Here is a 14,979-nt window from a genome sequence, read left to right on the forward strand (position 1 = left end):
GAATGAATTGTAATTCCTATGGAAGCAAAAAAGATCTTTTTCGCTTGCGCTCCAGATTATAAAAATGTCATCTATGTAAAGAAGGTAAAGCATTGGTTTTATCGCACATGTTGTCAAGGGGTCCTGTTCTAATCTTGCCATGAATATGTTTGTGTAGTGGGGTGCGAAACAACATCCCATTGCAGTTGCCATTATTTATATTATTTATAGCCTGCCAGAAATGTGACTTAAACAGGCAGAGTGGTGCTCCGTAAAGAACCGCTCCGTAGTGACACGCTGATGCAAATTCTGCTGAGGTTCACCCAGAGGGTTTAAGAGACTTGAAGGCTTACATATTGTTACATGTCCCTGGGGTGGACCTCCATGGCCGGCATTGCGTTGACACAATGGGAGAAAGGAGCAGAACTACTGGACAGCATTAAAAGGGCCCAAGAAGACTTTTAGAAAGTAGCCTGAAAGTCGAGCATGTGAGAGCTTGAAATATAAGATGAAAGTGTTTTTATACCTGCGAGGAGCCTGGTGTATGGCACACATCGCAACGTAAGTTGTAATTGGAGATTTACAGACAGTGTCAGTTGAGATTGGTCGAGCAAACCCCGTGAAGATATAAAAATCCTAAAACAGACACTAGGGGTCACCTTTTTTTGTCTTTAACCAACAGAGAAGTAAGAGAAAGAGTGTGGTGTGAATAAGTAGTGGAGGTGCTGGGAAGAGATGGTGATTCGTCTGCTTGTTTGTCTGTTTTAGTGTTTCACAAACTTGTTTTGTTTGCGTGGCACTGTAAAACATATGAAAATGATCCGCCTTTGTACCATAGTTACCCTCCAAGTTTATCTCTGTAATGTTCGTACACCGAGCCATGAGCAGCACCACACCATCGCAAAACCCTTCTGTAATGTTCATGGAGCACTTAGCCACCTCCGGCGATGACCTGCACTGCTTTAGCGCACCTTTTCAGGACCACTCATCTGTTTGTCGATATTTGGAAAACCTTCCTGGATTATTAATATTTACTATTGCTGGAAGGAAAATACCATTTATTTTGGATTTTATTCTTTTTTGTTCACAGCCCAGAGGATGGCGTGTGATGTATATATGTAAATAATTGTCAATTTTTTTTATTCGTTTGTGTCATTGTTTGGTGATTATTTTTTAACCTTCTTAACATTAGTCCCAAACGTCACTTCCGCTGTGAAAACAGTGTTAAAAGCTTTAATTCCGAGTATCACTCGGACAACGGTATACCACTTTATGCGTAAAACCCAAAGATTACTCGGGCTGTAAAAATGCTAACAGCGTTATTCCCGACTGACACTTAGGCAACAGTATAGGTGTGTCTTGCATCAGTGCCAGGCCCGAGCGTTACCCTGGCAACAGGATAGATGTGTCTTGCGTTAGACTCGAGGATGACTCGGGCAGTAAAAGTGCCAACAGCATTAGTGCTCAAGTTCAAGTTCAAAGTTTATTGTCATGTGCACAGTAAGGAAACACTCTTTCCTGTACAATGAAATTCTTTCTTTGCTGTCCACACCAAATGACAAAGCCAGCGTATAAAGATGAACATAAATAATAAGTAGCAGATAGATAATAAGTAACAAAGGTAGCATAACGTATAACCACAGAAGTATAAAGTGTAATGTGCAGGTAGGACCAGTCAAATACAGTTATAGTTGTGTGAGGTTGATAGAGTGAAGGTGCACCATGGTTATAAAGTCCAGTCAGTTATTTAGGAGTCTAATGGCCTTGGGAAAGAAAGAGTTCTTTAGCCTCGAAGTCCTGCATTTCATATGTCTGTACCTCCTGTCTGAGGGTAAAAGTGAGAACAGTTCATGTTGGGGGTCCCTGAGGATCGAGGCAGTTCTCCTGCGGACTCTGCGGTTGTAGATGCTCTGCAGAGAGGGCAGTGGGGTCCTGGTGATCTTCTCAGCAGTCTTCACCACTCTCTGGAGACTTTTGCAGTCCATAGCAGTAGTGTTGCCGTACCACACGGTGATGCAGCTGGTCAAGACGCTCTCAACAATGCAGCTGTAAAAGTTTCCGAGGATCTTAGTCGACATCCCAAACTTCCTCAGCCTCCTCAGAAAGTACAGATGCTGTTGAGCCCTCTTGACCATCTGTGTGGTGTTAATATAATATCCACACCCTCTTGTGGGCACTGAACGACATTACACCTGGGCAGGGGCACAGATGCCAGATCTCCTTTCACTTTACAAATAAAGAGATATGGCTGCTTTCTAATATTACGATGTGGCCAGGCCCCCACCACTGCAGAGACGTTCTACGGTCCATGTCTGTTTATGTGTATGTACAATGAGCATAGGTTGTGTCACTCATGCGCGTCAGAAGATCGAGGTACTGTATGTGATAACCCGCCAAGGCAAGAGGGGGCGCTGTTGCCAACGTTCTCTTCTCGTTCTCTCCCCGCAGCACTGTAATTAGCCCCGCCCTTCCAAGTCACGCGCTATAAGGAAGTCCAGAAGGAGGCGTCATTCTCCACTAAGAGCGAACCACCAGACTGAGCTCCAGAGACCCTTTCCTTAAAAGCCGAAGAACTTAACCCTTTGTTGTTTTGTATCCGAATGGCCTTTTTTTTCTTTTTTCCTTGATGTATTTTTGCTTTGAACAATCATTTTAATGAAGCTACCTTTGTGTGATTTGTTTAGGAGACTTTGGTGTTTCTTGTTTTCTAATGGGATCTTGTGACTTGGCCACCACCTTCACTGGAACGCCATACTACATGAGTCCTGAAGCCCTCAGCCACCAAGGCTACGACTCCAAATCGGATATATGGTGAGTCTCTCAAAGGAAGGTAATGCATTTTGAGATTTATAATGGTGCAGTATTGTTCTGATCATGTTCGGTTTTCATTTTCTTTCATTATTTAATTTGCAAATGAATGGGAATAATGTTTTTTGTGGTTGGGGAATTAATTTCCATTATAATTTTATAAATGTTGTGTCATTTTCATCCATCCATCATCCAACCCGCTATATCCTAACTACAGGGTCATGGGGGTCTGCTGGAGCCAATCCCAGCCAACACAGGGCGCAAAGCAGGAAACAAACCCTGGGCAGGGTGCCAGTCTACCACAGGGCTCGCGCGCACACACGATAAGCACATACTAGGGACAAAGTAGGATCTCCAATGCACCTAACTTGCATGTCTTTGGACTGTCGGAGGAAACCGGAGTACCCGGGGGAAACCCACGCAGACACGGGGAGAACATGCAAACTCCATGCAGGGAGGACCCGGGAAGTGAACCTGAGTCTCCTAACTGCGAGGTAGCAGCGCTACCCACTGCGCCACTATGCCGCCCGAGTCATTTCAAGTTCTTCAAAAATATTTGCATCTTTTTCTGATGGCATCTCAACAAGGGGCACTGAATAAGGTCCGCAGTTTCAGATTGACTAACTGTCACTCTCGTCAGTTTACCGCCCAACAGTTCATGTGTGGTGAGCCTACTGGTGCATAAAATGGCCGATGTCGCAACATCCATGTGGATGTGGTGGCTGAAGTGGCTCCCCACTCACTACGTAATGCGCTTTGAGTAGTGAGAAAAGCGCCATGTAAATGTAAAGAATTAGTACAGTGGAACCTTGGGTCACGAACGTCTTGGACCACAAAACAAATCAGGTTACGACCAAAAAGTTCGCCAAACTTTTGGATCTGTTCACGACCACACACTCGGGTGACAAACAAGCCAGTTTCCCTTCCGGTTCGTATGCGCCGATGATTTCCGCACGTGTTTAGTCTCTCCCTGTGCGTTCCCTGTGTATTGATCGAGCGAGCGAGAGAAGGCAGTTAAAGAAGGCACCGGGCTTGTTTTTAAAGAGACTACTTCGAGCATTGTTTTAACCTTGTTGTATTTAATGAAGACTTTTTTCTATTGGATTTTAACCTCCACTTCACTTCTGTTTACATCGATCGGTTCGTAGCGTGCATTGTTGCAATGTTACTTTTTTTGGTGGTTTATTAAATTATGGATTTTTCAAATGTTCATTTTTTACCCTGTGCTTAAAACTCATTAAAAACTGTGTTTACAGCGAGCAATCCGTAAGGCAATAGCGTGAATTCTTGCAATGTTACTTTTCTCTGTTACATTTAGTTTACTATTGCGCTGTGTATTCTATGGTATAATTAACTATGTTTGTGCTTAAAAATCTTTAAAAAAATATATTTACATACAGTTCGTACGGTCTGGAACGGATTAATTGTATTTACATACAATCCTATGGGGGAAATTACTTCGGGTCACAACCAAATTGGGTTACGACCAGAGATTTGGAATGAATTAGAGTCGTGACCTGAGGTTCCACTGTATTATTAATTAACAGATCAGGATTTGAAATGGGGTTGAAGAAAATATAACTGGGGTGGATACCAAAAAGACACATCGATCTTTCGCCAAGAAAGAAATCAGAATCCATGGAATGTGAAGAATGTCAGAATACCGAGATAAGAAAGACAGAAGAAAACCACACGTAAAGTATTTTTGTCCAAAACACAGATGAATGAGAATTGCGTTAGCCGGAAACTTATAGGTCATGCTGATGACAACACGCGTCACACATGCCCGTGAAATTCGGGGAGAATTGCTCACTCAATGCTAAAGTGATGTCAAGTTTTGGTTGAAAAAAAAAAAAAAAACACACCTTTCCGTCATAGAGGTCACCAAAAAATACAAAGAGACAGGCACACAAACTGAATAAAGTAAAGTACCAGTCATAGCCGGCTAGGAAGAGACCCCCTCTATTCTCCTGAGAGTTCTGCCTGCCCCAAAAGTGCTTCCTGGAGGCCATATAATGACATTCTCTAAAGATTACCGTAAGCTCAAAGAGGCCAATGCTACATTAACAATAAATTTGTCGAGCTCTTTTGACACATTGGACCAGACTGTTCTGCCACTTCTCCCCTCCAAGCTTAGTATTAAGCAAAGACAAAAAAACAACAGGAAACATTTGTGGAAGAACACAAGAGAACATTGTACAAACTTAGATATATTTAAACCACCACAAAAACAAAATAAAGTCCTCTTTAACCGTCCCTCAAGCAAATGCCCATCCCATAACATACACACTCCCCTAAAACACACAAATTCCCACTTTTCGTTAGAAAGGATGGCCAGTCCCAACAAACCCCTCATATCTTTTATATAAGCGTCTACATGTGGAAGTGTGTGTGTCTGTCTGTGTGTCTGGCCCGGAAGTGCGAGGCTACAGCATGAAGCTGAAAGAAAGCCAATTGAGAGAGAAACCTGCTTAGCTGCTAATACCTGTATACAAGCGAGGCGAGCAGATCGGCAAAACGAAACCTCACAGGAAAGAGAAACTCGCTTAGCCGCTGATAGACAAGGGAGGTGAGCACATCAACAAAACGAAACCGCCGACTCTGCATTTCAGGTTTTATCTGACGATTTCAACAGTTTCTAGGAGCCTGGGCTTTTTACAGCACGGACTTACACAGCTATTTATATATCTATACTAATAAAAGGCAAAGCCCTCACTGACTCACTCACTGACTCATCACTAATTCTCCAACTTCCCGTGTGGGTGGAAGGCTGAAATTTGGCAGGTTCATTCCTTACAGCTTCCTTACAAAAGTTGGGCAGGTTTTATATCGAAATTCTACGCGTAATGGTCATAACTAGAAGCAGTTTTTCTCCATTTACTGTAATGGAGATGAGCTTCAATGCCGTGGGGGCGGAGTTTCGTGTGACATCATCACGCCTCCCACGTAATCACGCAGTACATAGAAAACCAGGAAGACCTAAAAAAAGCGCTGAAGAAAACATGCATTATATAATTGAGAAGGCAGCGAAACAATAAGAAGCGAGCGAGTGACATATACAACCATATTCATGAGTTCTGCTACTGAAACAAAGCACGATGTAAACCTACACTTTAAATTAAGTTCATAGACAGGCTGCCGCTGGCGTTTGTAATTTAGTGCCTGCCCATATAAGGCCGTCCGTCCGCGGCAATCCAATAGCAAACTCCCACTAAATATTCACGGGTTAAGGACTGTGCTTATGCAGAGGAAGATGAGATGGTCAGGGTGGTGTTTGACACAAACTCAGCGAAACTGCGAGAGAAAGTTTTAAGTGCCAGGACTAAGGTAACATTAAATACAGCCATGGACATAGCACGAGATGGCACCAGCACAGCTGGGAACCTTCGATGCAAGTACACCGAGTGGCTCACGTGAACTGACGCAGTGCACAGATAAAAGCAACAGTTCCAAAGAGCTGAACAAAACCGAATTACACAATTGAAAAGGCAGCAAAAAATATGAAGCGTCTGATAAGCATATTCATACATCCAGCTACTGCGGAAACAAAGCACACGGTGGAAAAAGTCAATGTCCCGCTAAAGGAAGACAGTTTAAAAAAAACCCGTGCATGCAGTGTGTCAGGTCTCAGATAAAGAAGAAGACGAGCTGTTTATTGATGCAGTAAGAAACGAATCGATGAATGAAACCTGTCATCTTTACAACGATTGACAAACACAGAATGTAACTTGAACACAACACATCCTACAAATACGAACCTGATTGAAAGAAATAATGAGAATCAAATCCTTGATGACAGCAACACTCAGTAACACTCACAAAACAGTTACTGTATATTGACAGTCATGTTACGTTATTTTTAAAATGTTCCCTTTTCTTTTTCATAGCTTTTTTAACACACTACTTCTCGCTGCGATATATATATATATATATATATATATATATATATATATATATATATATATATATATATATATATATATATATATATATATATATATATATATATATATATATATATATATAACCCGATCTACATACTCGAATAATGGATACTTTATTCGCCATCAATGATTGTTTTGGTAAAGCCATACTCAGTGTATTCATTAGATGAACGGTAAAAAAGTAAGAGCGAGGGAAGGATGACTTATTGAGGCATGCAGGCTGTAGTGCGCGTCAACTCTATCTGAATTGCGCGATCACATTTGAAAAATATATCTTTTCAAGTTCTATTTAGTCCATATGTGTCAAACTCAAGGGCCGCGGGCCACATCCGGCCCGGCGTGTAATTATATCCGGCCCGCGAGATCATTTTATATACTGTATTATTGTTATTAAAGCCCGGGTATATGAAGCGCTGGTAACACAATAAACTACAGATCCCATAATGCAGCGCTTCAGCTGCCTTGCCGAACACTTACCGAGTTAATCAAGTTATTGCGAAGCTAGCTCACACGATGCTGAAGAGAAAAGTTGATTCTGAAAATAGAGCCTTTAAAAACCGATGGGAGGCTGAGTATATGTTTACTAAACCCGTGTGTCTCATTTGTGGAGCTAATGTGGCTGTAATTACAGAATTTAATCTAAGACGGCACTATGAGACAAAACATCAGGGTAACCTGAATGCAATGCAGAAGATACAGAAAGCAGCATAATTAAATAAGAATCTGACACTTCAGCGGACGTTTTAACCCGTGCACAATCACAAAGTGATTTCAAGTGAAGCTGCTTTTATGGGAGACACAAATGCACCAGTGCAACTTGCCTCACTTTCCCTGTTGCCAAGTAATGTTAAACCAAGTCGTCTCTACGGTGTTCCCAAATACGCACTTTGCTGATAAACTGAGCGCACTGAGTTTGCACGGCGCTTTGGTGACTTTGAAGAACAAAAAAAGTCCGTCTACATGCGGCTCGAACCTTGTGCATGTTTGGTAGCACATATCTGTGTGAGAAGCTCTTCTCAGTGATAAAGACTAACAAAACAGCACACAGGAGTTGCCTCACTGATGAGCACCTGCAATCCATCCTGAGAATCTCCACAACACAGAACCTCACACCAAACAGAAACGAACTTGTGGCCAAAAAGATGCCAGGCGTCCAGCTCTAAAATGACATATGAGCAAAGACAACTGAATGATTTGATTTGTTATTGCTGAAAGGAACACATTTTATTTATATTTCCAGGTTTTGTTATGCAGCATGTTCATATTTGAATTTGTATAATTTTGACAGGATATATTTTTATGGAGAGCAAAATCTTTTGGGATATTTAAAATCTAAGTTTATTTTTATATAAAATTACATAAGAGTAAAGAAATGTGAATGTTTGTTCTTTTAACGTTTACTTTATTTCTAACTTGTATAATTTAGACAAGATAAATTTTTATGGAGAGCAAAATATTATAAGTTGTTTAAGGTTTGAGTTGATTTATTCACGAATAATATTCCTGTCTGTTTTTACCATTTCTACCAAAGATATTTCTGTTGACTAAATAAAAATTCCTTCTATTTAAAATTTAAATAGAACTTGAACAAATACGATAGTTCATAATATCCACGCAGACTTGCACGTAAGAGCGGGAGTTATCCGTTTTAACAAGCAGCGTATTGCACTGATACGAAATAGCTGTGTGTGTATATATGTAGATATGTATGTATATGTATATATGTTTATATATGTGTGTGTGTATGTATTTATGTGTGTGTGTATTTATGTGTGTGTGTATATGTATGTGTATATGTATAGATATGTATATATATATATGTTTATGTATGTGTGTGTAAATATATATATATATATATATATATGACAACAACACTCATCACTCACAACAGTGACAAAACAATTACATTGACAATCATGTTACGTTATTTTCAAAATGTTTCCTTTTCTTTTTCATTGCTTCTTTAACACACTACTTCTCCGCTGCGAAGCGCGGGTATTTTGCTAGTATATATATATATACACAAAAACTCTCAAGGTGACTCAAAGAAACAAAAGGCGCCCCTGTTCAGGAGAGGCACATAGATACACACAAATATAAACAAAACACTAGAGACAGATATATATACTGTAGATATAGATATGCATATACAATTGTGACATAGACGCTATATAGCGCCCGACCCGGCACAGACTCGCACTGAGGCACGTGTAAAACACAACAAAGACTTTATTTTTCTTCACCTGTGGGGCATGTCTTCCCCGTGCACCCCACAGGCACAACACAATCCAAATAAGCAGACAACCACTTCCTTCTGGAACCACCACTCTTCTCGTCTAGCTTCGTTCTCCACCTCCCGACTCTGGCTCCTGAGTGGTGGTTGCTGGCCCCTTTTATAGCCCTCTCGGAAAGTGCTGCAGGTGCTTGATGACCTTGACCATCGTCATCAAGTCCTTCCATGAGAACCCTAAATACAAAGAGGACTGTTCATCTACAGTATGTTAGGTAGAATGCCCAGAGGGGGCTGGTCAGGTGGTCTCAGATTTTATTCTTTCTCTCCAGCCATCTGGAGTTTTTTTTGTTTTTTCTGTCCTCCCTGGCCATCGGACCACCTTACTCTTATTCTATGTTAATTAGTGTTGTCTTATTCTAATTCTTACTTTGTCTTTTTTTCTCTTTTTTTCACTTTGAGCTACATTATTTGTATGAAAATGTGTGACAGAAACAAATGTTGTTGTTGTTTCCGATTGCACTTCTGGGGCTGGGCTGCAGACTCATCCAGCTGGGCTCAGGGACCCATGCAGCACACCCTGGCGGCCACCCCAGATCCCAACAGGGCTGAGGAATACTCCATCTACCGAGGAGGAGATACTGAAAAGCTCATGGATGCTCCCCCGGAACATATGCAGAAGGGCCGCCACACAGTATATATTTACACAATTCCAGTCCAAAGGGTTATTGTCCATGAAGAAAGGAGAACTGTGCGATGAGGGCAATCAGATTGGGACCGATCGAGGGAAGATGATTATCCCGAAAGTAAAAAAAAAACAAAAACAAAGGTCACAGATCTCACCCTCTGAAATCGTCAAACCAGAAGAAAGACATAAAGTTGTGCAAGTGGCCACCTCACTAACCTTGTCCCAGTGTACAGCGCGAGACGTTTCTACTTTTGTTTCCCTCAGCATCGATAGTGTCCATCCTGTTTCCCATGCAACGCAAAGTGACGATTTCTTCTCCCGATCACTTCCTTCTCACCGATTTTAATCTCGGCGCTCATTGGCTGTCCAACCGGGAGCAGTGTTTTTTTGTCGGGCCTGCCAGATGCCTCCTATGAAGGCAATGCAGTCAATCACTGCCTCGCAACTCCCGATCCTGAACTGTGAACGGCTCCTCCACCTGAAGCCCCCGGCAGTGACGAACAGCACACAAAAGACAGACGAGATACAATACAACACAACACACACAGGTGAGACATTTCAAAAGACTCCTTATGTGGCCGGGCTACAATACTGTGTCCAGTAAAAAAATTAAAAAGAGGGACCACTCGGCATCCAGTGTTGTGAAGTTCACACCTCCCAAGAACGCACTCAAAGTTCAGTTCACACAGATTAAAGTAAATAAATTCATGTTCATAGTTCATTATTTCAATTTTAAATTAGTTCATGTTCAGTTCATTTTGTATTTTTTAAGGAGTGAGAATAAATGACCCCTGAGTTTACTTTTTTCAGTTTTGCTTGCCTTACATTAGGCTATTACAGAGTTCTTGAATAAAATATAATAATTATGAAGACTTCTTTATTTAAATACACTTTATTGACTTTATTGGGTCTTGTTCACAAGTGAGCGAAGAATGGAGCGTGAGATCGTCAGGCGGATCGGTGCAGCGGCCACAGCGATGTCTGTCGTGATGAAAAAGGAGCTGAGCCGTAAGGCAAAGCTCTCAATTTACCAGTCGATCTACGTTCCTACCCTCACCTATGGTCATGAGCTATGGGTAGTGACCGAAAGAACGAGATCATGAATACAAGCGGCTGAAATGAGTTTCCTCCGCAGGGTGTCTGGGCTTTCCCTTAAAGACAGGGTGAGAAGCTCAGAGTAGAGCCGCTGCTCCTCCGCATCGAGAGGAGTCAGATGAGGTGGCTCGGGCATCTGATCTGGACGCCTCCCTGGTGATGTGTTCTGGGCACGTCCAACCGGAAGGAAGGCCCCAAGGACACGCTGGAGGGACTATGTCTCCTGGCTGGCCTGGGAATTCCTCGGGATTCCCCTGGAAGGGCTAGAAGAAGTGGCCGAGGAGAGGAAAGTCTGGGCATCTCTGCTCAAGCTGCTGCCCCCGCGACCCGATCTCGGATAAGTGGAAGAGGATGGATGGACTTTATTGAGTTATACCCAGCAACAAACACGTAGAACCATATATGTTACATATATGTTAATATCCTCCCAGTCAAAAAGGAAATGAAACTGATGCAAGTATCCATATAAATGACCGCTCTATTTCCAACCGTGTGACACAAATGGTGACTGTGGAGCCAGCATGCAGGTGAACTAACCGATTACACTGCTGGTCAAAATTCGCATCACATATTGCATGTCCAACAGGGAAAGATATATCAATCTATCAATCAACATTTATTTATATAGCACATATTCATACAAAACAATGTAGCTCAAAGTGCTTTACAAAACAAAGTTCAACATTTTCCTAAACGCGAAAACGGAGCTTCGCCGGGTGCTCGTGCCAGCAGGGGTGCAGCTTAAGCACAAGCAGGCAGACCCAGGCAGCGCCGATTTAATCTTATGTTATTTTTTCCTGAATTGAAATAAATGGCAAAACATTCATATGAAATAAATATTCGTCAAAATCAACTATTTGTGCTTATCCAAATACCGTATTCGGATTCGACTCCACCCCTACCCTCATTACAGGGTAAGGTAAAATGTTTAATGTGGACCTAAACCCGATCCGGAATGTCACCTAAAACTGAATGAGCTCACATTCAAGTTCTTCACTTGCAAATACGTAACGTTAAGTTCACCATTCTGAGAAAAATGAACTTGTGCAATGAACGCACTCTTTTGGATTAGTTTATGCACAACACTGTCGGCCTCACCCAGGCAAGTCAGATTTGGGAATGAAGAAGGACGAAGCCCCCCTGGATTGGAGGTGGAGGGAGCAAGAAAGAGAAAGAAGGATTGAAAGCAGATTGTGTTTTTTTTATCTTGGTAGAGTAATATATAAATTGCTCTACTTTCCCCTATTGTATTATTAATATGTAGTCTTAGAATGCCTAATCTCACAGACGTACCACTGTATATAACTTATCCCCATCTTCCCTTCTATATGAACAACCTCAGGCAATTAGATGTAGTAAAAAGACAAGCAGGAGTTCAGTTACACATAAAATAATGTATTACTGATAATATTCATAAATAATAACAAAATGCAAAGTACATTTGAATATTGGCAACCATACAACCTGATAAAATGGTGATGTGTAATTCAGGTGGCACACAGACTTGCAGTTACTTAAAATGTCTCTAGTTAAGGCATCGTTGGTGCTCAGCTTTCAGCCACATGTCTGTTCAATATGGCTGCTGAGCTGTGCTCTTCATTGTGTTGACTTCATCATCACAGGTTAGCAAGAGAGATGCTTCTTCATCATATGTGGGTCAGAGAGAGAGAATGTGGTTGAGCAAGCAAATTTATAGGTTTTCTGTCCAACCCCTACAGCCAATAGGATATCATGGTACTTGAAGGCCTCTGAGACAAGCCAATTCCAAACGGCCATACCTCAGACCAATGGGAGAAATAGAACATCTTATCTCCTGCCCTCCAAGACGCTATTACGCTAACCTGGCTTTGTGTGGAGGATGGGAGAAAAGACTTTAGCAAAGAAATGCTCATCAAACTGGTTTAAGACACATCCCCCAAATCCTGTCGTAAAATTACAAAGAAAAGTCGTAAACGGGGTAGGCAAACAAGAATGCCTCTCACCAAAGTAACACTAAATTACATCCCATCCATCCATTTCTAACCCCCTGAATCCGAAAACAGGGTCACGGGGGTCTGCTGGAGCCAATCCCAGCCAACACAGGGCACAAGGCAGGAACCAATCCTGGGCAGGGTGCCAACCCACCGCAGGACACACACAAACACACACACACACCAAGCACACACTAGGGCCAATTTAGAACCGCCAGTCCACCTAACCTGCATGTCTTTGGATTGTGGGAAGAAACCGGAGTGCCCGGAGGAAACCCACGCAGACACGGGGAGAACATGCAAACTCCACGCAGGGAGGACCTGGGAAGCGAACCCGGGTCTCCTAACTGCGAGGCAGCAGCGCTACCACTGCGCCACCGTGCCGCCTAAATTACATTGGTTTGCCTAAATTATAAATAAAGACATACAAAACATTTATCAAGTTATATGCAAAATCTCACATCACAACAGAGAAGCCCACTCGAAGTACTCCGTCTTTTGTGTCCGATGAAGTTGTGTTGGGGGTTGTCTAGAGGTCTAAGATGCCCCCCTCCCCCAAAAGTGCTCATACCCAACAACACCAAACACCTTGATTTTTCACCAGCAGTACTAAACCGTGAAGACCCCTGCAGTAATGAAAGGCTCTCGATGGCATCAGCCAAGCGCGCGCTCCCCGAGAGAACAAGCAGGTCTTCACCAGCAGTCCTCAAATCAAGCGCGTTGTTTTAATGAGCATTTGATTACATTTGTAAATTGAGTAAACAAAGCGTTTATTAAGTTTAAGGCCTTGTTGCAATCTTATTACTTTGTGGATTTTCATTTGTTACGTCGTCGCCAATTAGAACAAAAGCGTCAGCAATGGCGATGGTCACCCCGCAGTAGACGACCCAGCGTAACATTCCTTTAATTCTTTACTATTGACAGCCTTAGAAATGAAATGAGGGCAATATTTATCATTATTATTATTTCTTTTTTAAGAATTTATGTCTGTATGGCTTATTCACCAAGAATAAGCCTCGATGGCCGATGCTTTTTACAAGTGAAGTTAGGCTTTAATTGGGTTTTCCAGGTTATTTGGTTGCACTGACATGTCTTTATTTCTGCCTGTCGGTCTTTTCTTTGTAAGCTATGGATCTTATCCTTCATAGTATAAAATCTCAAGTGTTACTTCAAAAATAAATAAATAAGGAAAGGTTTCTTGGAGTGTTCCTTTTTATTTGATAAAACTTCTTTATGAAGAAAATGCCCGTTTGACTTTCAAGGTGTATGGAGGTCCCCCCACACCGCAGCATCCCCTGGCAATCAATTTCACCCGCTCACACCTCTCTTCTGAGAATAAAGTATATTTAGTTATCTTCTATTCTTGTGCCAGAAACGGAATCCTTACCTGGAGACTTTTTAGTACACGACTTAACCCTTCAACATGAAGGCTTGTTCTCCATTTCTGAATTTTGTGTGTTGTGAGAGGTAAGGTGGCACGGTTGTTAGTGTGGGCACTTCACAGAATGCCCAGCTGTTGTCCGTGTGGAGTTTGCAGATACCCTCCATGTGTCTGTTTGGGCCTCCCTTCGAGTGCTGTGTGCTCTTATACTCCCAATACGGGTTAAACTCTGGGCATCTTGTAGCTCACGACTGACTAGAAACTAGTGAGTGAAGGGCACGGAGAGATTGGGCATCAAACGAAAAGCAGTGGGTGTTCAGGGTCTACTGTGTAGATGGATATAAAATTGGCTCGGACAGGGGAAGCAGAGGATGAGAAAGCCCAGCAGAATCTTTACTTCCTGCAAAGGCTGAGGAAAGCCCATCTCCCACCACCCATGCTCACCAACTTCTACAGAGGGGCTATTGAGAGCTTCCTAAGCATCTGCATTGCTGTCTGGTTTGGGTCATGGATCACAAGAGCCTGCAGAGGATAATGAGGATAGCTGAGAAGATCATCAGAATCGCTCCTCCCTTGTAATGGACGTGTACATCACACAATGTATCTGCAAAGCTGCTGGCATTGTGGAGGACCAGGCGCAACCCTCACGTAAACTACTCACCCTCCTGCTGTCTGGAAGAAGATACCAATGCATTTGGGCCTTCACCACCTGAATGTGTGATAGTTTCAGGTCAGGTCAGGTTGAGGAGCATGAACTGGTACAGCACATTGCCGCACCCACCACACGATGACACAGCTTGGGGTCCCGGTTGGCAACCCCCCAGGCAGACACACAGCCCAGTTCCACCCTCCAGAAATGACCCTCTGTCTGCCGTAGCCAAGTG

General features: G+C 42.5%; 1 protein-coding gene across 1 annotated transcript in view; it reads left to right on the forward strand.

Annotated features, from left to right (window-relative positions):
- Positions 1-14,979, forward strand: part of nek11 (NIMA-related kinase 11) — a 302,567-nt gene that overhangs the window by 103,114 nt on the left and 184,474 nt on the right. The window contains exon 6 of the mRNA XM_039737379.1: positions 2,664-2,790. Coding sequence (XP_039593313.1) covers positions 2,664-2,790 — 127 coding nt within the window. The remainder of the gene's footprint in view (positions 1-2,663; positions 2,791-14,979) is intronic.

The sequence above is a fragment of the Polypterus senegalus genome, chromosome 15, assembly GCF_016835505.1.
Source record: "Polypterus senegalus isolate Bchr_013 chromosome 15, ASM1683550v1, whole genome shotgun sequence".
NCBI classification, from domain to species: Eukaryota; Metazoa; Chordata; class Cladistia; order Polypteriformes; family Polypteridae; genus Polypterus; species Polypterus senegalus.